We start from the raw sequence: 24,834 nt of genomic DNA, 5'->3' as shown, positions 1-24,834 counted from the left end.
ATGGGTGCCAGTGGATAATGTTAGATCAATTTGAGGAAATATATACATAAAATACCTAGTTTGCCGGTAAAAGCACGGGTTCACGTGCACCTTTATTTTGGGCCAAATCCGCCCCTGTTCAAAACTGATTCTGCTTCTCCTCAAAATTATTTTTTTTCCTCCAAAAGCTTGATTAACACTTTAACTTTAAAAAAGAAAACTTCTTTTTTTTTTTTTGAAAAAAAGTGCATTGGCGAAACTTGGCCAAACAGGCTATTAGTGAGGTACACCGAGCACAAATTTTACTTTTAACGGACGGACATGAGGAGGCAACAACAACAACAACAACAACGACCCAGTATAATCCCACAAGTGGGGTCTGGGGAGGGTAATATGTACGCAGACCTTACCCCTACTCCGAAGGGTAGAGAGGCTGTTTCCAGGAGACCCTCGGCTCAAAAAAGTAATAGGAGATGATATATTAGTACCATAAAAATACATGATAAAAATAACCACAATATACAAGAGACATGAAATATGAAATACAACATACGTAATACGAAATACGAAATACGAAATACAAAATACGAAATACGAAATAGATGGCTGGTATAGTACAACTAGAAGGTAGAAGGTAGAAGGTAAAGCCCTGCATCAATAGACGACCAATGACATTCCTAGTCTAACTCCTAACTGGATAGTCTCACTCTATTGTGCTGTAGAAATATTTACACTCCCCCCTAACCTACAACCTTAATGCTCGACCTCCATAATTCCCTATCAAGGGTCATGTCTTCAGTAATCCTAAGTCGCGTCATGTCCTGTATGATCACCTCTCCCCAATACTTCTTAGGTCTTCCTCTACCTCTCCGCGTGCCCACTACAGTCAGTCTCTCACACCTCCTCACCGGTGCATCAGTGCTCCTCCTCTGAATGTGCCCGAACCATCTGAGTCTTACTTCCCGCATCTTGTCCTCCATGGGGGCCACACCCACCTTCTCTCGAATATCTTCATTTCTAATCTTATCCATCCTTGTATGCCCGCACATCCACCTCAACATCCTCATCTCTGCTACTTTCATCTTTTGGATGTGTGAGTTCTTTACCGGCCAACATTCAGTTCCATACGACATGAGGAGGCCATTTAAACAAAAGACCTAACGGGTTCATTTTAAAACCCAGCCCCATAATATAATTGGATTCCCCCTTTAAATAAAATTAAACCCTTTTGGTTTAATCAACAGAGTAAAACCTTTCTACATTGCATCAAACAGCAATTTTTCAAAAGATTTTGTTTACCAGGTCGCTAAAGTTCGTCTTCTCTGCCGCCAATTAAGCTGCTCATAATCACTCTGCCGCTAACGGAATTTGGTAACTTTATTCTCTTGCGTGCTTTTTCTTTATAATCCATTTCTATGTGTCTTAGTTAGCAAAAAACCTTATCCCTTTCAGCAATGGAATTTTAATGGCAATCCATAATTTTTGGTGAATCGCACCATAATGTTTATTTATAGTCTTAATGAGCTTGTGATATTCTTTTCAATTATAACACCTACTATTTGATAATTTTTTCTCAGTATGAAGAATCTAACTGACAACGGAAAAAGAAAAACATAAAGGGCGTGTTTGGTATGATGGAAATTGTTTTCAATGGAAAATATATTTTCCTGGAAAATAAGTGCGTTTCTTGATTATATCCTGGTGTTTGGTAAGTAATAGGGTGTTTGGCTAAGCTTATAAGCTGGTCAAACTAGCTTATAAGCACTTTTTGGCTTATCTACGCGTTTGGTAAAATTAAAAGTGCTTATAAGTTAAATGCTTATAAGCCAAAAATAAGCCAAAAGTCATAAGTTGGTCTCCCCCAACTTATCAAATTTCAGCTTATAAGCACTTTAGGTTTGACCAAAATATTTACTATTCTATCCCTAAAATACTTCTTTTTAAAACAAAACTCTTCGTACACCCAGTTCTTCAGCTGCTTATTATTAATTTCTGCACTTTTATCCAAACACGTAACTACTTATTTTTTAAATCAGTTTCAGCACTTAAAAGTGCTTTTCAGCACCTAATGCTTATCAGCTATTCTAAATCAGTTAACCCAAACGGGCTCTAAGTAGACAATATTGCCGCACGAGCACGAGGCAAACACTACAGAGAGTAGGGTGGGGTGTTGGGCGATGGGGGATGGGGAGAAGGCAATTAGCGTGGAATGCCATTTATGGAGCTTGTTTTTACTACTCCATAAGGAAGAGTAACTTGTTTTTCCAGAGAAAATACTTTCCAAAATATTTTAACCAAGTATATTATTTCTCCACATTTATAAAAAGCACGAAAACCATGTGCAAAATATTATTGACTTTTTTACCCTTTAAAAATAGATTGCACATTAGACAAAATTGTTATTTATAAACAACTAAAATTTTTCTTACTAAATCATTCCTTATCTTAACTAGGTACGAAGTCCTAATATTTAAGATTTTAATTTTTTTTTTGTACCTTATATGAATCATTTAGAAAAGAAGGAAAACCCACCAACAATCCAAAAACAGCAACTACACCACAAATCATCGGGGAAGGAGTGACGACGACTCACTAACTCATAAAAAACTAAAAATAGTAAATGATTAGTGGTGTAACATTCTCTTAATAGTATAAGCTCCAATTTATTTTTTTATTCTTGATACTTACTGATTGGCTAGATTTTGATTTTGTTTCAAAGTAAGGAGCAACATTTTCCGACTTAGCATTTAATATTTAGTTCATAATTTTTACTCAGTATATGTTTCTAATGTGGCTGAATTATATTCCATGTGTTTAATTCAATTTGAAATTTTGAATGCGATATTAACAAGTTTTTGCATGCTGCAGGATACTTTCCATTATTCATTAAATACAGATGGCACAACAAGGTAGATTTACTTATAATTAACACATTATGTTCTTTAAAATATTGTTAATCGTCAGTAATTAAATTAAATTTTGGACAATTTGGTCAAAAAGGAATAGAAGGTGTTTTGATGGATTATCAACTCCAACTTACTCCCTCAAGGCTAATTGTTTTATTTTGTTATGTAGCTGGAGTATCACTCCCCTGGTAGCTCACCCGAGTCATTTTTGGATTTTGTTAACTTCCAATACGTAGCATAAGATTATCTGTAATAGGGCTAGCAAACTCTTTTGTTTAAGCACTAGTACAGTGCTCTATTTTTGCATCTTCTACCTGCTTTTAATAATCTCTCATACTTCATCAAAACAATTATTTTCTTTTTGTAGACCAACGGAAAGTTGCTTATGCCATTGGGAGGATGAACAAAAATATTGAATCAAATGCAACAAAGTTAAATGATGGAAACAATAGTGGACATGAACAAGAAATTTCAGGTAAATCTTTGAAGAATCGTGATAAAAGTATTTTTGTGTTACTTGTTTATTTTCAGGTAAATAGCCTCAAAAATAAAAATAGGGCATTTGAGGACTTCCGTGGGGCAGAATTTCTTCTTTTATTGAGCTAGCTAAATGAAATTAATATTTAACATTTTTAAGAATTTACACCTTTTCCTTAATTTTTATTTTATAACTCAAACACAACAACAACAACAACCCAGTAATAATTCCACTAGCGGGGTCTGGGGAGGGTAGAATGTACGCAGACCTTACCCATACCCATGAGGGTAGAGAGGCTGTTTCCGGGAGACCCTCGACTCAAAAACGAAAGATCTGTAACAACAACAGAAAACATACAAATAAGATCAGCACCGTAAGTGACAAAAAATAAGTGGGAAGGACAATAACTATGGTAATAATAAAAATTGGAAAAAAATATAAAATATAAATAAAAAATTAATAATAATAAATAATAATAATAAACAAAAAATAAAAGTGTGATGGAACAATAACCGCTAGCAGTCCTATATAAAACACTATCAGACTAGCCAGAACAACGAAGAAAAATGCTCAACCACCCCCTAACCTACAACCCTAATGCTCGACCTCCACACCTCCCTATCCAGGGCCATGTCCTCGGAAATCTAAAGTTGCGCTATGTCTTGCCTTATCACCTCGCCCCAATATTTCTTAGGCCGCCCTCTACCTCTCCTTGTACATGTCAAAGCCAACCGTTCACACCTCCTAACCGGGGCATCTGGGCTCCTCCTCCGCACATGCCCGAACCATCTAAGTCTCGCTTCCCGCATCTTATCCTCCATGGGAGCCACGCCCACCTTCTCCCGAATATCTTCATTCCTAATCTTATCCAGCCTAGTGTGCCCGCACATCCATCTCAACATCCTCATTTCGGCTACTTTCATCTTTTGGATATGAGAATTCTTGACTGGCCAACACTGCGCCCCATACAGCATGGCCGGTCTAATCACCGCTCTATAGAACTTACCTTTAAGTTTCAGTGGAACCTTCTTGTCACACAGGACTCCAGACACTAACCTCCATTTTATCCATCCCACCCCGATACGATGCGTGAAATCTCCGTCGATCTCCCCATCTCCATGGATAATAGACCCTAGGTACTTGAAACTCTCTCTCTTAGGGATAACTTCCGAGTCAAGCCTCACCCCCCCGTCCACTTCCCCCGACACATCGCTGAATTTGCACTCCAAATATTTCGTCTTGGTCCTACTCAACTTGAAATCTTTAGACTCCAGGACCTGCCTCCATACCTCCAGTCTTTCATTAACACCGCCTCTCGTCTCATCAATCAGGACTATATCATCAGCGAACAACATACACCATGGCACCTCCCCTTGAATATGGTGTGTCAATGCGTTCATTACTAGGGCAATTAAGAACGGGCTGAGCGCGGATCCTTGGTGTAACCCCGTAACTACTGGAAAGGGCTCCGAATCACCTCATATAGTCCTAACCCGAGTCTTAGCTCCATCATATAAATCTTTTATCGCCCTAATATAAGCTATCGGCACACCCTTCACCTCCAGGCATCTCTGAAGAACGTCCCTAGGGACCGTGTCATATGCCTTCTCTAGATCAAGGAACACCATGTGCAGATCCCTCTTCCTATCTCTGTACTGTTCCACCAACCTCCTGATAATATGGATAGCTTCTGTAGTAGAGCAACCAGGCATGAACCCGAACTGGTTTTCTGATATAGACACCGCCCTCCTTACCCTCTCTTCCACCACCCTTTCCCAAACTTTCATGGTATGACTTAGTAACTTTATACCCCTATAGTTGTTACAATTCTGGATGTCCCCTTTGTTTTTGTACAACGGAATCATCGTACTCCATCTCCGCTCATCTGGCATCCTCTTCGTCTTGAAAATAACATTTAACAGCTCAGTCAGCTACTCCAAGCCTGCTTTACCCACATACCTCCAAAATTCAACTGGAGTCTCGTCTGGTCCGATCGCTTTGCCTCGACTCATCTTACGCATTGCTCCCATGACCTCCTCCACCTTAATACGCCTACAGTACCTAAAGTCTTGGTGACTCTCGGAGTGCCCCAACTCCCCTAACATGATGTTTCTGTTTCCCTCTTCATTCAGAAGACTATGAAAGTACGACTGCCACCTCTGCTTAATCTAGGCCTCTTCCATCAATACCCGACCTTCCTCGTCTTTGATGCACCTCACTTGATCCAGATTACGAGCCTTCCTCTCTCTCGCTTTAGCCAGTCGAAATAACTTCTTGTCCCCACCTTTACCCCCAGTTCCTCATACAACCGCCCAAACGCAACAGTCTTAGCCTCCGTGACCGCTAGCTTCGCTTCCCTCCTAACTTCCTTATATCTTTCTCTGTTCGCTCTCCTCTGCTCCTCGTCAGCGCTTTCCAATAACTTAAGGTAAGCCGCTTTCTTTGCTTCCACTTTACTCTGGACCACGTCATTCCACCACCAGTTGCCTCGGTGCCCGTCTAAGTACCCTTTTGAGACCCCGGTGTTTTTGAGAGTGCGAAGCGCAAAAAAGCGACAAGGGCTCGCCTCGCTTCAAAAGCGAAGCGCAAAGCGAAGCACATGCTTTATTAAAGTGAAGCGCAATTCTTAAAAAACATAATATAAAATTACAAATAATCAAAAACTTCAATTTAAATACTTAAAAGTAGGTACTAGGTACCACCAAATCATCCACAAACCATAGGACAAGCAAAACCAAAGCTACTAAATTACTAGAATCAACATCTTATTCTTCTACTCTTCTTTTTCTTCAAGATTGTCAAAATCTTGAATTCCTCTATTATCTTCATATTGCCCGTCATCTTCTTTTTCCCCCTCCTCTTCATGATCACTCTCATCTTCATCAATTAGGGATAGAGATCGACTTGTAGTAGCCACACTTTTTCCCTTCCTAATAGAGCTTGAACTTGGAGTATATCTCCTTAAACCATAAGGATCCTCCCCAACTCCACTACCAATCGCAACGTCACCCCAAGTGAAATCGGAGTCGCCTTCAAATACTTTTTCATCTTCACAATTTTCGGGGACTCCAGTTAGCCACTCATTAGGCTCATCAATATTGTCCAAAAGAATTGGATCAATTATATTGCGGTGGTTGTAGCGACGCCTCAATGCTCTATTGTATTTTATGAACACTAGATTATGGAGGCGCTTCAAGGTTAGTCGATTCCTTTTCTTTGTATGAATCTGCAAAAAAGATGTGTCAACTAATTAGTAGGAGTTTGGACAATTGAGATATAATTTACTTTATCTCAAAACACGAAATAATTCTTTTTATTTCTCACGTGTTCAAAAACACTCCAGTTCCTTTCACATCCGGATGAGCTACAAGTTAAGCTTAGAACTTTGATGGCGAAAGCCTGTAACTCCGAAATCTTTACACCATATTGGTCCCACCATTCAACTATAGAAGTCAAAAAAAATGTTCAAGAGTTAATAAGTATAAAAAATACATTGAAGTTAGAGCTATAAAATTTAGAAACACTTGGTCACCTGGCGACTTCGTCGTTCTTTGTTTAATAGCAAGTCGGAGCTTAAAAAGTCCTTCAGCTGCCTTGTAAGTAGCAAGCTGATCTACTATCTTTTCTTGCAAGTCTTCATCTGGGGTCAACTTGATAACAACCTGATGGAATCCTGTCCACACTTCTTTAGCCAATGAATTTTTCTCATGCTGCTCATAAAAGAGTGATGAGTTCAGAATAAGTCCAGCTGCATGCAAAGGTCTATGAAGTTGCTCGTCCTATCTTGCATCAATGATCTGAAAGACCTTTGCATATTTCTGCTCATCACTGACTGATGCTTGAATAGCCTCCTTGGCCCTATCCATAGCTTCATAGAGGTAGCCCATTGGTGGTTTTTGCTCCCCATCCACCAAACGGAGTACATTAACCAAAGGGCCACCAATTTTAAGAGCATGAAGGACATTATTCCAAAAAGAATAAGAAAGAATAATGTGTGCAACCTCTTTTCCCGCACTTTCCTTTGCAATTTTACTCTTGCTCCATTCCTCTGAAGTGACCATCTTTCTCAAATTGTCTTTTTGACAGTGGATACTATGCAAACTCAAGAAAGCAGTGGCGAACCTTGTCTTGCCCGGTTTCACCAAATTGTTTTGCATGGTGAATCTTCTCATCATATTCAATAACAAGGGCCGCTGAGAAATATAAGAATGTAACCTAACGCCCTGGCCAAAAACTGTAGAGAAGAGTTTTTCCTTGAAAATGTCCCTGAACATCAAGTTGATACAATGAGCCGCACATGGAGTCCAATAGACTTTCTTGTACGCTTCTTCAATCATGCTACCCGCTTTCTTATTTTCACTTGCATTATCAGTGACCACTTGAACAACTTTGCTTGGACCAATCTTTTCGATGGTGTTCTGAAACAAGGTGAACATTTTGATGTGGTCAGTGGATGAGTCACTAGCATCAATGGACTCAAGAAACAAACTTCCCCGGGGAGAATTCACCAACACATTAATAATCATTTTCCCCGTTCTTGCCGTCCACTTATCCATCATAATGGAGCAACCGTACTTGTTCCACACAACTTTATGCTCCTCAACAATTTTATTAGTCTCCTCCACTTCCTTATTTAGATAAGGACCTCTTATTTCATGGTAAGTGGGAGGCTTCATTCCAGGTCCGTATTGACCAACGACCTCAATAAAGTCTCCAAAAGTGTCATAGTTGACACAATTGAAGGGGAGCCCAGCATCATAGACCCATCGTGCAAAAGCTCTAACTGCACGATCCCTCAAAATGTCTTTAGCAATTTTTTGTACATCTTTTCCACCGCCCTTTGCTCCTGGCTTCTTTGAGAAGTAGCAATCTATAAGACCTTTAGTCGATGATCCATGGCTTGACCCATCTCTTCCCCGTTTTGTTGGAAGTGACAATTCTTCAATATCATCATCATCAAGATTGGTCACCATTGGTTGATGAACCATTTGATTTTTTTGCTCCTTCTTCTTCTCAACAAAATTCTTTATTTCTTCCCTCACCTCCGGTGGACATTTCGGACAACTTGTGACGTTTCTATCGCCACCAATTAAATGGTATTTAAAGCGATAAATTCTACCCGTTGTAATCTTGTTGCAAAACTTGCATACAACAGTTGTATTCTTCTCATTAACTCTCTCGCCATATCGCCAAGCCGGGTCTTTCTCTTTCGAACTTTGAGACATTTTAATATCCCTATTAAGATATAAGAAAAACATAATCAATAAACTGAAAATACATATAATATATATAATAATTAATTATATAAACTGAAATATACATTTAAAAAATCACATAAACTAAAAATAATACATATATATAATTAATTTTATATGCTGAAATATAATAATAATTTAATTTTATATGTTGAAATATAATAATAAATGAAATACATATAATAATTAAATATATATGCCGGAATATACACAAACGAAAAGGAAAAAGAAAGAAAAAATGGTTCCTTACTCTGTTCTGGACTGGAGAAACAGAGAAAGAAAGAAGAAGAAGAAGAATGAAAAAAAAAATGAGAAGAACTGAAGAACAGAAGAAGAAAGGAGAAAGGAGAAAGGAGAAAGGAGAAGAAAAAATTACCTAGGTCAGCAATGGCGAGTGTCGCGAGCGAGAAAGGAGAACTTGAGCTAGAGAGAAAGGGTCAGCAATGGCGTCTCTGCTTTTGGATTTCAGCTTCAGCAGGTAAAAAACCCTAGGTTTTGTGAGACTCTGTTTTGTCGAAGGGGAAGGGGTTTTTGGTCGATTTAGGGTCTGTTTTGTCTAATAGAATAACATACCCAAATTTTTTTTAAAAGAAAACCCCCTGTGCTTTTTTGCAATGAAGCGATCGCTTTATCCGCTTCATCGCTTTTTCCTGTGAAGCGCTCGCTTCCTCAGATCGAGTCACCTCAGTGTGCTGGAAGCGACAGTAGGTCGCGTCGCTTCGCGCTTAAAGCGACGAAGCGCGCGCTTTTCTAAACACTGCGAGACCCCTAACACCTCTCTCGCTGCCTCCCTTATACAGTCCGCTGTCGCCGTTCACATACCGCTAGCATTCCCACCACTCTTCCAGGCTCCCATAGCCGCCAACCTTCCCTCTAATTCCTGCGCATTTTCCTTAGTTAAGACTCCACACCCGATCCTCGATTGCCCCCGTACAAACCTCTTCTTCCTCTTTATCAAGATACCGACGTCCATCACCAGGAGCCTATGCTGTGTTGCGAGGTTCTCGCTCGGGATCACCTTACAATCCTCGCACAACCCCTTATCACACCTCCTGAGGAGAAGATAATCAATTTGAGTCTTAGCCACCATACTCCGGAAAGTAATCAAATGCTCCTCCTTCGGATAAATAGAGTTCACGATCACCAACTCAAAAGTTCTAGCGAAATCCAAAAGTAGGAGATAAAAGGATGAACAATTTATCATGATATTATTGGTTTCAATTAGGGTGAAAGTCATTTATGAAATCCTTAATATTAGAACATTGGATTTTAGTTTCGAACCAATTCAAATCTAATTATTTACCCAACTAAGAGAATATCTTTAGAAAAAAAGTTTTATCTTATATACACATTTTACTCTATTAGGTACCTAACAGATAATTACATGTAACTGGACATAAAATGGGAATTAGTAACCTGAAAAACAAGACAAGTTACCTGCTATAACAAGTTATTTAGATTGATAGTCCAAGTTAAATCCATAAAAAAACAATTTTGAAAAGGTATCCTCTTATCCAAATATGTCTATCCAATCGAACTTGGAAGCTAATATATCTAATAATTATTAATTTAATTATCTATGAAGATGCTTGATTATTAGAGAATGGACAACATTCTTGATTATTGAGAATGGGCTCTTGTTAGAGTGGGCTTTAGTTCGTACTATTCTTAGTTTTAGCATGCAGTTTATGATGAATTAAGCATATATGCAGAGAAAAGGAATGATCTGAGCATTGCATGATTGTTGTTGAATCTCATAACCGTGATGAACTTTTAACTAATGGATATTAGACTCTACACTAGGATTTTATGTATGGAAATCAAAATAGTGGTCTATGAGAATTGTATGGCTTTCTGCCAGTTGCTCATTCAGTTCATTGATGAGCTGTCTTGATGTAAATATTCTCTTATTCTCTTATTTGTATATGGGATCAAATCAAATAACTCATATTCTACCTTCATTTTTTTATTTCCTTTATGGGACTTGGGAGTACAACAACAACAACAACCCAGTAAAATTCCACTAGTGGGGTCTGGGGAGGATAGTGTGTACGTAGACCTTACCAAGGAGTAGAGAGGCTGTTTCCGAAGACCCTCGGCTCAAGAAAACAAAAAGACAAAAGGAGACAATATTAGTATCACCACAGAAATCATAGGAAAAATAGGAACAACATGAAATCCAGAAGAAAGATGCAAAGCAAAAGCGATAGCTAGTAAATAGGTTCTGCACTAAAAAGAGAAATAGTAAGACACAACATTGCCACTAGCTATCTTAGACAAAAACCCTACCAGACTAGTCTCACAAAAGTACGAAGTAAGGCAAGACTCAACTACCTCCTAACCTACAACCCTAATACTCGACCTCCACATCTTCTTATCAAGCGTCATGCACATACTGGTTTTTAAACTTATTTGTCCCTAAAACTTAGCCTCTCTACCCTTCCATGGTAGGGGTAAGGTCTGTGTACACTCTATCCTCCCCAAACCCCATTAGTGGGATTTTACTGGGTTGTGTTGTTGTAGTTTCATCAAAGTTTTCGTTTGTTAAAGCTGCTAGCATGTTTTTATTTTCTCCAAATGACTGCAATTTTACAGCGATGGAGAGAGCAGCGCCATTTGCTGAGCAGGTGGATATCTCATCGGGCGACTCATCTTCCTCTGATGCAGATGATCGCAAAACAGAAAACAAACAGCTGAAAAATAATATCACCACTGGTCAACCTGTTAACGAACTTATTTCTGAAGGTACTGAAATTCTGTGTCATAATTCACATAATTATCAAGTAGAGTCTTGTTTCTCAATCTACTTGAAGTGTCTGCATATGTTCCCTTAGCGGAAACACACTCCAGTTGCTTTATCACTGTGAAAAACTGGAAAAAGGAGAACCCTCTTCTCTTGATTAAGTTTGAGATATGTTGTAGGTAGAGATTCTTATGTTTTTGTTCAATACATGAGGATCTAGTTAGGCTGTTGGTGTAGTGTTTCATGTTTCTTTTATTTACGCAAGCTTGTGTCCTCTTTTAGTATGGGAACTCGAGAATCAAAGACGGAGCTAGGAGTTTAGGTTATATGGTCCAACATTTCTCACTTCAAACTGTCGGTTGCTCAAGTGTGATTAGAATTTAGAAAGCAGTTCATGGACAAGTAAAGATGGTAGCATAATGCCCGGAAGGAATCTGTTAAATTAATATCACATTTATCAGGCACAGCTTATCTAATAGTTTTTGGTGTTAGTATAAAATTCTGTAATGGAGTTCAGGTAGGAATTTTAGTGCGGAAAACAACAAAATAAAGGCAAGCAATAAATTTTTGATTAGACCCAACAAAGAGGTAATTGAGAAGCAGAAGCAATTGATAACAATCAATTACCTATCAACTACAAACAAAGTGAACCTAAAACTGTAGGATTACCCTCAAGAGGAATGATTCCCCTTGTGTATACACCTTGGAAGTCTAGATCAACAAGTTGGAAGCCATAGCCCCTTAGAAACCATCATCAATATGCAAAATAAGCTAAAGAGGAAATAACCCTCATCAATATCCTTTTACACCAGGTCTAAATAGGGTCAATGAAAGACAAAATTACCTTTGAAGAAGGCCTAAGATAAATACACTAAAAAGAAAATAATTTGAGGCTCCAAGTGGTCTTCTTTCAACTCCTCCTCTTTAGGCAAAACATATAAGACATTGCAAGTCTTCAACGAGCTTCCAACTTGATCTCCAAGGCATCCCACTTCTTTGTAAAGATTTGTAAGTCCATTAGTTCTTTTGCTTGTGATCTAGTGAAAGGTCGTGAGGCTTGATGTGTACTTGTGTAAGTTGTGTTCCTTGGTTCGTATCAAGTTCAGCTGCACAGATCTTCAGATGAACTTTTTATACAAAGCCGTTATGCAATTTAACGTATAAGATCTGATAACGTTGTCAGTTCCACTTGTTTGATAATGTAATCTAAGAGCATCCAGATAGATGTGATTTGAATAATATTCTTTGTAAAGAATTTCATTTCCCATCCTAAATATGGTATTGGCTCTGATAACAAAACATGCAAAAACGGCTATTAAAAAGAATGTGCAAAGTGGAACTGTCATAATGAAACATTATTGTGAGAAGGCACGAGAGAAAATATGATATATTGATATTGTGTGTCTAATGCAATACAAAATGTGCTAATTTATAGCTACTCTATACAAAGAGCATACTACACCTATTCCAATGTGGGACAACTACATATCTATATCTAACACTCCCCCTCAAGCCGGAGCATACAAATCATATGTACCGAGCTTGTTACATATATAACCAATGCGAGGACCGGTGAGGGACTTGGTGAAAATATCTGCAAGTTGATTATTCGACCTCACAAACTTCGTAGTAATATCTCCTGAAAGTATCTTCTCTCTTACGAAGTGACAATCAATCTCAATATGTTTCGTTCTCTCATGAAACACCGGATTTGATGCAATATGAAGGGCAGCTTGATTGTCGCACACAAGTTCCATCTGACTGATTTCACCAAATTTCAACTCCTTGAGCAATTGTTTGGTCCAGACTAGTTCACATGTTGCCATAGCCATTGCTCGATATTCTGCTTCTGCACTAGACCGAGCAACTACATTTTGTTTCTTGCTTTTCCAGGACATCAAATTTCCTCTTACTAAAACACAATATCTAGACGTAGAAATTCTATCAGAATGTGATCCTGCCCAATCAGTATCTGAGTACCCAACGATCTGCTCATGACCTCGATCCTCAAACAGTAATCCTTTGCCTGGAGCCGATTTTATATACCGGATAATGCGGACGACTGCATCCCAATGACTATCACAGGGAGAATTCATAAACTAACTTACAACACTCACAGGATAAGAAATGTCGGGTCTAGTCACTGTGAGATACTTTAATTTACCAACCAGCCGCCTATAGCTTGCAGGATCGCTAAGCGGCTCCCCCTGTCCTGGCAGAAGTTTAGAATTCGGATCCATCGGAGTGTCAACAGGTCTGCAACCTATCATCCCTGTCTCCTCAAGAATGTCTAAAGCATATTTCCTTTGAGAAATAAGAATACCTGAGCTAGATTGAGCAACCTTAATACCTAGAAAGTACTTCAATCTGCCTAGATCCTTAGTTTGAAAATACTGGAAGAGATGCTTCTTCAGATTAGTAATACTATCCTGATCATTGCCATAATAACAATATCATCAACATAGACTACCAGATAAATACATAGACTTGAAGCAGAGTGCCGATAAAACACAGAGTGATCAGCTTCACTACGAGTCATGCCAAACTCCTGGATAACCGTGCTGAACTTACCAAACCAGGCTCGAGGAGACTGCTTAAGACCATAAAGTGACCGACGCAAGCGACATACAAGGCCACGAGACTCCCCCTGAGCAACAAAACCAGGTGGTTGATCTATATAAACCTCATCCTCAAGATCACCGTGAAGAAAGGCATTCTTAATGTCTAGCTGATAGAGGGGCCAATGACGAACCGCGGCCATGGATAGAAAAAGGCGAACTGATGCCACTTTAGCCACAGGAGAGAAGGTATCACTGTAATCGAGCCCAAATATCTCAGTATATCCTTTGGCAACAAGACGGGCCTTAAGTCGATCAATCTGTCAATCGGGACCAACTTTGACTGCATAAACCCAACGACAACCAACAGTAGATTTACCTAAAGGAAGAGGAACAAGCTCCCAAGTACCACTTGTATGTAAAACAGACATCTCGTCACTCATAGCCTGTCGCCATCTTGGATGAGACAACGCTTCACCTGTAGACTTAAGGATGGAAATCGAGGACAAAGAAGATATAAAAGTATAATGGGGAGATGACAGACGATGATAACTCAAACCAACATAATGAGGATTAGGGTTAAGTGTGGTCCGTATACCTTTTCGAAGTGCAATCGGTGTACTAGGAGCAGGGTCAGGTGCAGGATGAGAACCAGTTGGGCCTGATGTAGGGCGCAGACGACGATGATAAGTCAAGAGTGGTGTTCCTGTGACTGGGAAACTAGGAGGAACAACACTAGACTCCTCAATGGTTAGTATGGGTGAAACCTCCGTGTTCGAAGGTGGAGGAGGAGCTATAGGAAACTCCTCAAAGGTCGGTATAGGTAAGACCTCATATATATCACGGTGGTCAGCAGAAGCAAAGAAAGGTTTAGACTTAAAAAATGTGACGTCAGCTGACATAAGGTACCTACGAAGATCAGGTGAATAACAACGATATCCCTTTTGAACACGAGAATAGCCAAAGAAGACACACTTGAGAGCACGAGGAGCTAACTTATCTTTCCCAGGGGCTAAGTTATGAACAAAACATGTGCTCCCAAAAACACGAGGTGGAAGAGGGTATAAGGCTGACTGGGGAAACAATACTGAATGCGGAATCTGATCCTTGATGGGAGATGGAGGCATCCTATTAATCAAATAATAAGCTGTGAGAACTGCATCGCCCCAAAAACGCAACGGAACACGAGATTCAATTAGAAGTGTGCGAGCAATCTCAATAAGGTGCCTATTCTTTCTCTCTGCAACCCATTTTGCTGAGGGGTATAAGGACAAGATGTCTGATGAATAATTCCATGGGAAGTCATAAACTGCTGAAACTGAGAAGATACATATTCTAAGGCATTATCACTGCGAAAAATACGAATAGACACCAAATTGATTTTTTATTTCAGCACAAAAACTCTGGAATATAGAGAATAACTCAGAACGATCTTTTATTAAGACAAGCGAAGTACATCTTGAGTAATCATCAATGAAACTAACAAAATAACGAAATCCCAAGGTTGAACTGACTCTACTAGGACCCCATATATCAGAATGAACCAAGGAAAAAATAGACTCTGCATGACTCTCAACACTACGCGGAAAGGAAGCTCGGGTATGTTTCCCAAGCTGACACGACTCACAATCTAATGTAGACAAACTGGATAAACTAGGCACCATCTTCTGAAGTTTGGATAAACTTGGATGTCCTAAACGACAGTGGATTAGGTCCGGAGGATCAGTAACTAGACATGTTGTGGAAGGACTGAGTGAATTAAGGTAGTAAAGGCCTTCTGATTCACGTCCTGTACCAATTGTCTGTCCCGTACTGCGGTCCTGCATAGTAAAAGAATCATCAGTAAAATATATACCACAATGGAGGGCACGAGTCAAACGACTAACAGATGCAAGACTAAAAGGACAACCAGGGACATAAAGAACGGAATCTAGGGTGATAGAAGACAATGGGTTAGCTTGTCCAACTCCTTGTGCCTTAGTTTGACATCCACTGGCTAAAGTAACAGTGGGAAGAGACTGTGAATATACAATATTCGACAAAATTTATTAACAGAGATGTGATCAGAAGCGCCTGAGTCCATGACCCATGGTCCAAGAGTACTAGACTGGGAAACACAAGCAAAAAAATTACCAGCAACAGGAGTATCAGTCGGGGCAACTGAGGCTATTTGTGGAGATGTCTGCTTACTTGCTCGATACTGAAGGAGCTCATTATATTCATCTTTAGATATAGAAAAACCTTGGTTACCTGTAGTCTCGGTCTGAGCAACGTAAGCATTTTTGGGTGGACGTCCATGTAAGGAATAACACATTTCACGAGTGTGTTCAAGTTTGTGACAATAAGAATACTTGGGTCTAGATCTCCCAAAACGACCTCGTCCACCTCTGTTCTCCATAGTTTGAGACGCCCGAACATCCACTGTCTACGATGCGAGAACAGAGGAATCAAGTATTTGTGATGAGATCAGTGAGTGACTTGGTGCTGCAGCAAGGCGGAGTAATCGAGAGAATAATTCATCAACTGTGGGAACAGTCGGACTAGCCAAAATCTGGTCTCGCACTGAATCAAGATCATTAAGAAGTCCAACGAGTGTAAGAACTAGAAACATCTTTTGTCGCTACTCTTGTTATTTTGCTACACTAGCAGAAACTGACATTAATGTCTCAAATTCCTCCATAACTGCTCGTACTTGACCCAAGTAAGTAGACATATCTAATTCTTGCTTCTTTAAGTTTGTCATCCGTGATATCACATCATAGAAGCGAGATATGTCATTAGTGTATAAGGTACGAGCCTTTGCCCAAGCCAAATAACATGTCTGGAATGGACGAAACAAAGGCATCAACTTGGAATCAATAGAACGCCACAAGATGCTACATAATTGAGCATCAATCTTTGCCCAAAGCGTTATCGCCTTTTCATCTCCTTCGCTAGACTGTTTAATTAGATGATCTTTAACACCTTGACCTTTATACCACAACTCGACAGATGAAGCCCAAGCTAAGTAGTTTGAACCTCCCATTAAAGGTTCCGAAGTAATCATTACACTAGAGCTTCCAGAACTCATGTTTTTAGACCCAAAAGCATCAATTCCCAAAGACATCGTTGCAAATTATTACCAAATTAAAGAAATAATCAAATGTAATCCACTGAAACAGAGTAAGGAACAATAAAACAGAATAAGGAAATACTGTAGCAGTCGGAATATTACTGTAGCAGTCGGAATAGTACTGTAGCTGCGGGGAAAATTCAAAGTGGTCGGAATGAAATAAAAATAGTAGGGGTAGGATTGGAATTACCAGATTCAACTGTTCTGATGAAACGTTTTCAAAAAATGGCCGGAAGTCCACTTTTGAAATCACTATTCACGCCGGAAAAATATAAATGTTATCGGATTTTGGTGTAATCTGGATGGGTAGTCTCGGAATTGTAAGGGGAACAATTTGTCTTGAAGAGTCGTTGTCAAAAAATGGCCAAAAGGTGGTCCACGCGACGTCGAAACTTTGCCGGAAATTTTTTTTCTAGTGGCGAGTGGCGGCGCGTGGAGGGTATTCTGACGGAGATTTTTTATGGGTTGGTCGCCGGAGCCCGATCTACTTCGTGGTGGTGTTGGTTTTTGCACAACACTAACGAAAAGTGGCTTTTTTTTACTTGCGGCAGACCTGCCGGAAAAAGGCTTTCGGTCAACTGATTTTCCTTCCCGGAGTCGCTAGAATTTATGCACAGCGATAAATCTCTCACGATTGCTCTGATACCATGTGAGAAGGCACGGGAAAAAATATGATATATTGATATTGTGTGTCTAATGCAATACAAGATGTGCTAATTTATAGCTACTCTATACAAAGGGCATACTACACCTATTCCAATGTGGGACAACTACATATCTATATTATGGGTGTTTAACGGGCTAACCGGGCCGGTCCGGGACTCCATTTTTTGGACCCATACGGGTTACGGTCCGGTCCGGTTCCGGGTTGGTTCTTAATGGGTTTAACAGGTTCGGGTTCATCCGGATAAAAACCGAACCGTACGGGTTACGGGTTGAGAGGGCCGGGCCGGGTTTAGTGTAGTTTTAATTTTTTTTTTTGGAATTTTGTATAAATATTGTAATAAGTGCATTACAAAATACTAACATAAAGAATACAAGGGAGATGGGAAAAAAATGCACTTATTGCAAGTGCTACTTTTATTTTTTATTTCAAATTTCAAAGTTTCAAACTTACAAATTGAAAGGTTTTCATTTTTTCCAACAAGTGAAATAGTAAATTCAAAGGTTTTGCATTGCCTTAGTAAGTTCATCATAATCAATATGAACCGATTGACCTTCTTCTGGAGTGTTAAATTCGGATGGGTTACCATGTGTTAATATATCTCCAAGTTCCTCGTCTTCTGGGCTATCAACATCTTCACGTCCTTGATTTCTTCGTTCCGATCTAATCCAATCTCTGAAACATACTAAAACTTCCAAAGCATTGCTTCCCAATGAGTGGCGGGTGTCTCCAAGTTGTTGTCTTGCTTGGCTAAATGCACTCTCCGATGCAACAGTAGAAATTGGCACATTCAGCACGTCCCGAGCCATAGCGAAAAGAACAGGAAATTGCTTTCCATTTTCATGCCACCATCCCAACGGTGAAAATTCCTTTGTGCGAGACTCTTTTTGCTTCTGCAAGTAGAATTGAAGTTCATCAATGTTCCTGCTACTGGTTTGAGTGTTAGAAAATGTAGAAAAAATATTAAAACTATCAAGGCCTTCTTCATCATCCACAGTAGCAGAAGTGGTACAATGCATAGTTGGATTAACATTGCCTACATTAAGAGCAGCATCATCAATTACATTTGCATAATAATTATATAATTGTTGTAAATATTCATTTAGCTTGTTCATACAAGTATATAAATCTGGGATGCAAATTGGAGAATGAGAGAAATTGAGATTGAGAAATGAGTATTGAGTGAAGAAATGAAGAAGAGGGGGAGGGTATTTATAGTTTTAAAGAAGGTTAGTTTTGTAAATTGAAAAAGGGTTAAAAATTAAAAAACAAAATAGGCTATTTGTGCAATATTTCCGGTGGCCAATGGACCAAAACATGGTCTGACCGTTGCCAACGGTCTGTGGGGCCCCCAAGTCCGAAAAATTAAATAAAAAAAAAACTAGCCGTTTGAACCGGGCCGGTCCGGGCCGGTTAACCCGGTAAGAGTTACTATTCACTCTACCGGGTTCAACCGGTTCCGGTTACCCGTTTGGGCCAGCTGAACCGCGCCAACCCCCCAAACCCTCCTACCCAGCCCAGCCCAGCCCCTTATTACCGGTCCGGGCCGGTTCCGGGTTTTACCGGTCTGGGCCGGTCCGGAACCGGTCCAACCCAGCCCGTTTAACACCTTTAATCTATATCTAACAATTATAAAACTTGTCTAATCAAACTTGATACATAATCTTTTAGACATGAATCAGTTGAGTAAAATTTCTGTTTTTTCATTCTTAGCCTTGAAGCCAGATTAATTGTGGTTTCTCAAGGGTGCTATAGAGAGTAGCCACTTGAAGACAATACTACCAGTATTTAGCATTTACAGAAGCAAGCATTTAAACTGAAAAGTCTTTCTAGATATAATTCATAAAATATTCTTCTTTCTTGAGGAAAGAAAATGAAGGAGGGAGAACACTTTTGTTGAATAAAAGGAGAATTTACGCTAATAGGTTTTGATAAACAAAGCATTTTGGAAAGAGCAACTAGTACTTTCCATTTTTGGAGAGATTCATTTGAGGAACATGGAGACTAGTTGAAGTACTGATCAGGAGGCTTAGTACTTAAACTGAGTTAATAGAAAATCATTTTACCTTCTTAGTTGGACTTCTCGATAATTCTCAAAAAAAAAAAGATAGAAAAAATTATCCCTAGAGTAGAGTCGAGAACAGGAATGCATAAACCAATGCTTCCATAGATTTTGATGGTATGAACTTCCCCTATCTCTCAAAGGAATAAATTAAACAAACAAATATAAATCCAAGCGGCCTTTTCATAAATTCAAGAGATCTTCTCGTAGGTGTTTGTGTCCCGTATTCAATGTGGATCTAATTGATTAAGGAAACATGAGTATAATTAGTCAATTTATTAGTGAACAAGGACAAATATTTTTATATCCTTATTGAACAAAGAAAACATTTTCTCTCTTCAACCCTTTGAGCAAAATGCTTGCAAAAGAGACGGAAGGAAAATCTCACCAATAAAAAAAAAGAAAGGAAAATCTGTGGACTAACGCCATCATCTCATTGATGAATCCAGCTGCTGAATAAAACTCCAAGTATTCATGTCTCTCCCGTTGCTTATCCTCTCCCATCTGGTGTCTTTCTCCCTTTTTCTCTAGCTTATGTCCAGAACACAACCACCAGCAACAAGAAAGCCTGCACTTTGAGTGCGCACAAAGACATCTGAGCTCCTCCCACTTTTCCCATCTCTCATCTCATCATTTTGCTTCCAATTGCACAGTGCACGTAGATTCTTCCTGTTTCCTCTTTATCTTGGTTTTGGATCTGTATGGGCTTTAAGAATAATGGAGCATTAAATTTGTCTTGGGGGATGAAAATGATGAAAATGTTTCTTTTTTTTCAAACAAGTTTTCTGCAACCTTGGGAAATCAAAACGAAGTAAAAATGACTGTAGAATTAGGAGATTTCATAAAATGAAAGTGCAAATTCTGCATCTGGACAACTCCAGATGTTTGCTTGTATTCCTTTTTTCTTCTCCGGTAAATGGTTTATGAGACACTAAGGGTTCTTTGTATCAAGTAACTCTGACAATAACCAAACAATAATTGATGTGATTTGGTGGGGATGAAAAGGAGAAGAGCTGATGGAGAGGAAGTAAAACGTGGACGGATTATTTCTCATCTGGTTAGTAAAAAACGAGAAGACTGGATGTGAAAGGGTTAGAAGATACCCTTCCATGTCAATTTTTAACCTTATTGAAACTTGACCAAAAGAAATATATCTGTTTTGCTTCCTATCCATCTGTACAAGTTGACTGATCTCTGGCTACAAGTAGCTTCTGTTTGATTCCCAGGAAAATCTCGTCCATAAATCTATGTTCTGTTTATCTTTTCTAATGTGAATGAGCAATTGAGAGGTCTCTTTGATAATAGTACTAATGCTCGAAGGGATTACTTTTGCTGCTTCTTTTTTTTAGTATGAAAATCGTTTTAAATATTTTATGTTGAATTCTTAGTTCAAACTAGTAGCCAGACAATTGACCACGGTGCAAGATTGAAGATTACAGTTTACATCTTATTTCATGTATTATATCTGTATAACTAGTCTTACAGGTTCTGCATTACAGATTCAATGATAAGAAGAGCAAGAATGTACCAGGAGTACATGCAGTTGGTCCCTATTCCCACACACCGTGGCTCTATTATCCCTTTCACCTCATGGGCGGGATTAGCTGCATCCATTAAGCAGTTATATGGGCAACCACTGCACTACCTAACCAATGTCCACATGAAGCAGTGGGATCAAATGAGGTTTGGCACCAACGATGATGACGTTCCATTAGATACCATCATACATCCTAGCAAAGCTGAAGCAAGCATCTGGCTTATTGAAGAAGTTCATAGGCGTGCCTCATCTCATCATTACATTGCCCAACTTTGGCTTGCTGATCCAATGTATCATGCCTATGTTGATCCAATTTTCCCAAAGCTGCAGAATTCATCAAAATAGATTCTTTTCCAATCTATCTTCATTGACTTGGTCCAGACTACTCATTAACCTTCTACTTGGGAAAAAATTTCATCTCCATCACCCTTTCCAAACAACCATGTTATATGAAAAATTGTACATCATAATGACTTGCTTTCACATGTTGATAGAGTAATATGTTTTCAGCACATGGGCTATATGGTGATCTTGTGTTTGTGCCATACGTGCTTTTTTTCGCGTTAGTCAACTTAAAGGAAATACGACATACCGATTCCCGATCAGCAATATGCCTTAGCCTATTAAAACTTCTTAATTCGAAATCTTCGGTTAGCTCACTGGTAGCCTAAAATTATGCGTGATGTCAACTCCACAAAACCTTTACTCAAATTATGTCAAATTACTGCATTCATTTTGAAACCCATTTACTTTCTATTTTCTGTTTTTTTTTTCTGGAAACCCATTTACTTTCTGTTTTCTGTTTTTTTTTTTTTCTGGAAAAAAGAGGTGCAAGTGCGACAATGTCCCAGCCAGCAGGTATTTTTATGGTCGACTGAAATATTCGACTACTACTAAACGAGACATGCTACGTTAAACAGCATTACTCAACCACAAGTAGGTGTAGGGCATGAAAACCAGAAGCATTTAATAAGATCCCCTTTTTATTCAGAACAAATAGCAAATAAGCCAGAACAAGAACCATATTTTGTACAATTCTTGTTGGTGGAATCAGGATACTAGAGCAAATAGCCTCTGCATTTGATACTGTCTGTTAGAAAAATAGCAGAATATGGGGACAAAATAATTAGAGTTTGATAGTGTAGTCACTGTCCTTAAAGAATTTAGCCCTCCCACTTTTGTTGTTGCAGGGATTATTACAGAATTCCTTCAGAATTCCACAAAGCTTATAAAATTCAGAGTACCAACAATTGTACTAGAACAAACTTTGTGAACTATAGATAGCAGAAGGATAAGAAGATGGAAATATGTTACCTTTTGTGATGTATTTCGATTTGGAGGGGAATAGGGTATTTATAATCCCCTTAGGAGTTTGTTAGAATTAACAAGATCAACCTTTGCCAATGGGTACCCTTTTAAAACAAATAGTCACCTTTTCAAAATTAGTAGACTGTTAAAATGTTTTAATAATTTAGAAACATTTTTTATTAAATAACAAAATTAATAGGTGCCTAAAAATGTTAATTTCAAACTAGTTCATTGGCTGGCCCAACTACCCAATCTTGATTATAAGGAATTTTCACCTCCTATAGCAAAGGTTAACACTTTATTTATTTTAATTAAATACCATTTAAATAAATTATATTCTATAGATACCTTTTAAGGTTTATAGCAAAATATTTAATTTTGGTTACCTCCTAGCCATAAGCCACTAAATACGCTAATCAGTTACAATATTTTCTTTCTCTCTCTACTTTGATACATCCCATTCTCTTCCCCCATCCCATTAAAATTTTCGATTTTCTTCCTCTTCTTTGTCTAGCCAACGATTCTTTCCCTTTCATAAAACAACCAAATTCCTTACGAAATATTCGAAGATCAAGAGGAGTAAACGAAACTGTTCAACTGAAGTTGTTCAAGCCAATATCTTTCTGCGTTGATTTGGGAATACAGAAGTGAGGCAAGGCAAAGAAAACCCTACATCTGAACTTGAATTAGAATTGAAAGGCTTAAGACTAGGGCACAAATGAGTAGAAATAGCGATTTTCTCCATTTTGGAGTAGAAATTGAGAGGAAAAGAGGTAATCTAGGGAAAAAGGGACCTTTTCTTTTTTGGGTTCTTGATTTGGTTCTACTTATCCTCCAGCTCGACGAGACGACATTAGGGTTATTCTTGAACAAAGACAACAGAGTTCGGGGCTGAGCAACTTTCTGTTAATATATTTCAATGTATTTCAATGTATCTCGCTTTCATGTATTTCACTGTATTCATTATCTTTTTTTCATTGTATTTCAATGTATCCCGCTGTATTCTATATATTTCATTGTATTCACTATCTCTCTATATGCCATGAATGTATTCATAAGTTTTTTTTTAATTAATATAATTTATGTATTCAGATGTATTATATAATTTCTCTGAAGATTGCTATGTTTTTGGGGTATTTTTCGGTTGAAAATCTTTTTTATAACTGAAAATACAAAATTTATGTGTTATAATTGAGTTTGTTGAGTTATATTAGGAGTCTATTATGTTAATTGACTCACTCCATGAATATAGTCGAATACACTCGAATACAACAACTGATTAGCTGGACTTCCCTGATTCAGGCCTATTTTTGCTATAATCCGTAATATAGCAAATGATATTTATAGATGGCTAATTACTACTATAAGATGGTGCTTTATAAAAATTTCTCTATTAATAATATAGTCAAATTCTAGTTTTACTCCAAAACATCTTTCAAAGTATTCAATCCGCGTAAGACAAAGAAGTTTTTATAAACGCCTCTTCCTTTCTTTATTTTTCCAATGAGGGATAAGTTTCCTCCTCTTAAAAGTTAACTCATCAACACTAACTAATCTAACACTGTCATGCTGTCATTCTTGCTGTTCCTGAATCCATCAGCAAAGATTATTCCTAGTAAGGTTCCAAAGCAAAAGATACATCCTACAGTAACAAGTCACCAGAATACCATATATACGTGAACAGTTCTTTCGTACAAGAAGAACTGTACAATGGAAGGTAGCATACAAAAGGCTATCATTCTTTAGTTGGAGATGTCAATAACCCAAACCACAGGTTGAAGAACTATCACAATTGAATTCTAATTAAACGTACAATTTCATTGAAACTTAGCCAAAGCGAATAGAGAGTAAATTTTATGGGTGGTCATTCAACTTTGTATTCATTAATTACGCAAAAGTCACTTTTTTTTATGTTACGTAAAAAAAATATTCAACTTTGTGTTTATTACCCAAAAATCACTTTTCTTTCTTTTGTTAAACAAAAATTATTTTACATTGCTCTATTTATCACAAAAGTTACCTTGGCCAGATTTTACAATACTTTTATTTGAAAGTCTATTATGTCCTTGATATTACTAATCCTTCCATTTATGTAATACTTTCTATATTATATACTGTATAATATGTTTTTACCTAGGTATTTTACTTATAATTAAAATAACTTTAAATTATTCTATTTATTATTTTTATAATATATCCATATATTTAATTTTTCCATGGCACTCAATTTGT

The 24,834-nt window shown here is 38.2% G+C and overlaps 2 protein-coding genes across 3 annotated transcripts; one reads left to right on the top strand and one right to left on the bottom strand.

Moving 5' to 3' along the window:
• Nucleotides 1–1,222: 1,222 nt before the first annotated feature.
• Nucleotides 1,223–21,815, top strand: LOC107810485 (protein RDM1-like). Of its 2 annotated transcripts, XM_075254838.1 has the most exons (5): nt 1,223–1,350; nt 2,848–2,888; nt 3,253–3,360; nt 11,214–11,363; nt 21,257–21,815. In XM_075254838.1, exons 2-5 carry the CDS (start codon nt 2,876–2,878, stop codon nt 21,637–21,639), a joined length of 654 nt encoding a protein of 217 aa, XP_075110939.1. In that variant the 5' UTR covers nt 1,223–1,350; nt 2,848–2,875; the 3' UTR covers nt 21,640–21,815. The 2 variants fall into 2 exon arrangements, with proteins under 2 accessions (XP_075110939.1, XP_016490761.1); XM_016635275.2 differs by lacking the exons at nt 1,223–1,350; nt 2,848–2,888; nt 3,253–3,360 and adding an exon at nt 8,851–9,096.
• LOC107831392 (uncharacterized) lies at nt 6,170–8,621 on the bottom strand. Its single transcript, XM_075254832.1, has 2 exons — nt 6,688–8,621; nt 6,170–6,589 (listed from the first exon to the last, which is right to left on the bottom strand). The coding sequence occupies exon 1, from the start codon at nt 8,619–8,621 to the stop codon at nt 7,143–7,145; it is 1,479 nt and encodes a 492-aa protein (XP_075110933.1). The 3' UTR covers nt 6,170–6,589; nt 6,688–7,142.
• Nucleotides 21,816–24,834: the final 3,019 nt, after the last annotated feature.

The sequence above is a fragment of the Nicotiana tabacum genome, chromosome 1 (genome assembly GCF_000715075.1).
Source record: "Nicotiana tabacum cultivar K326 chromosome 1, ASM71507v2, whole genome shotgun sequence".
Classification (NCBI taxonomy): Eukaryota; Viridiplantae; Streptophyta; class Magnoliopsida; order Solanales; family Solanaceae; genus Nicotiana; species Nicotiana tabacum.
This window is presented reverse-complemented; position numbering and strand designations above follow the sequence as displayed.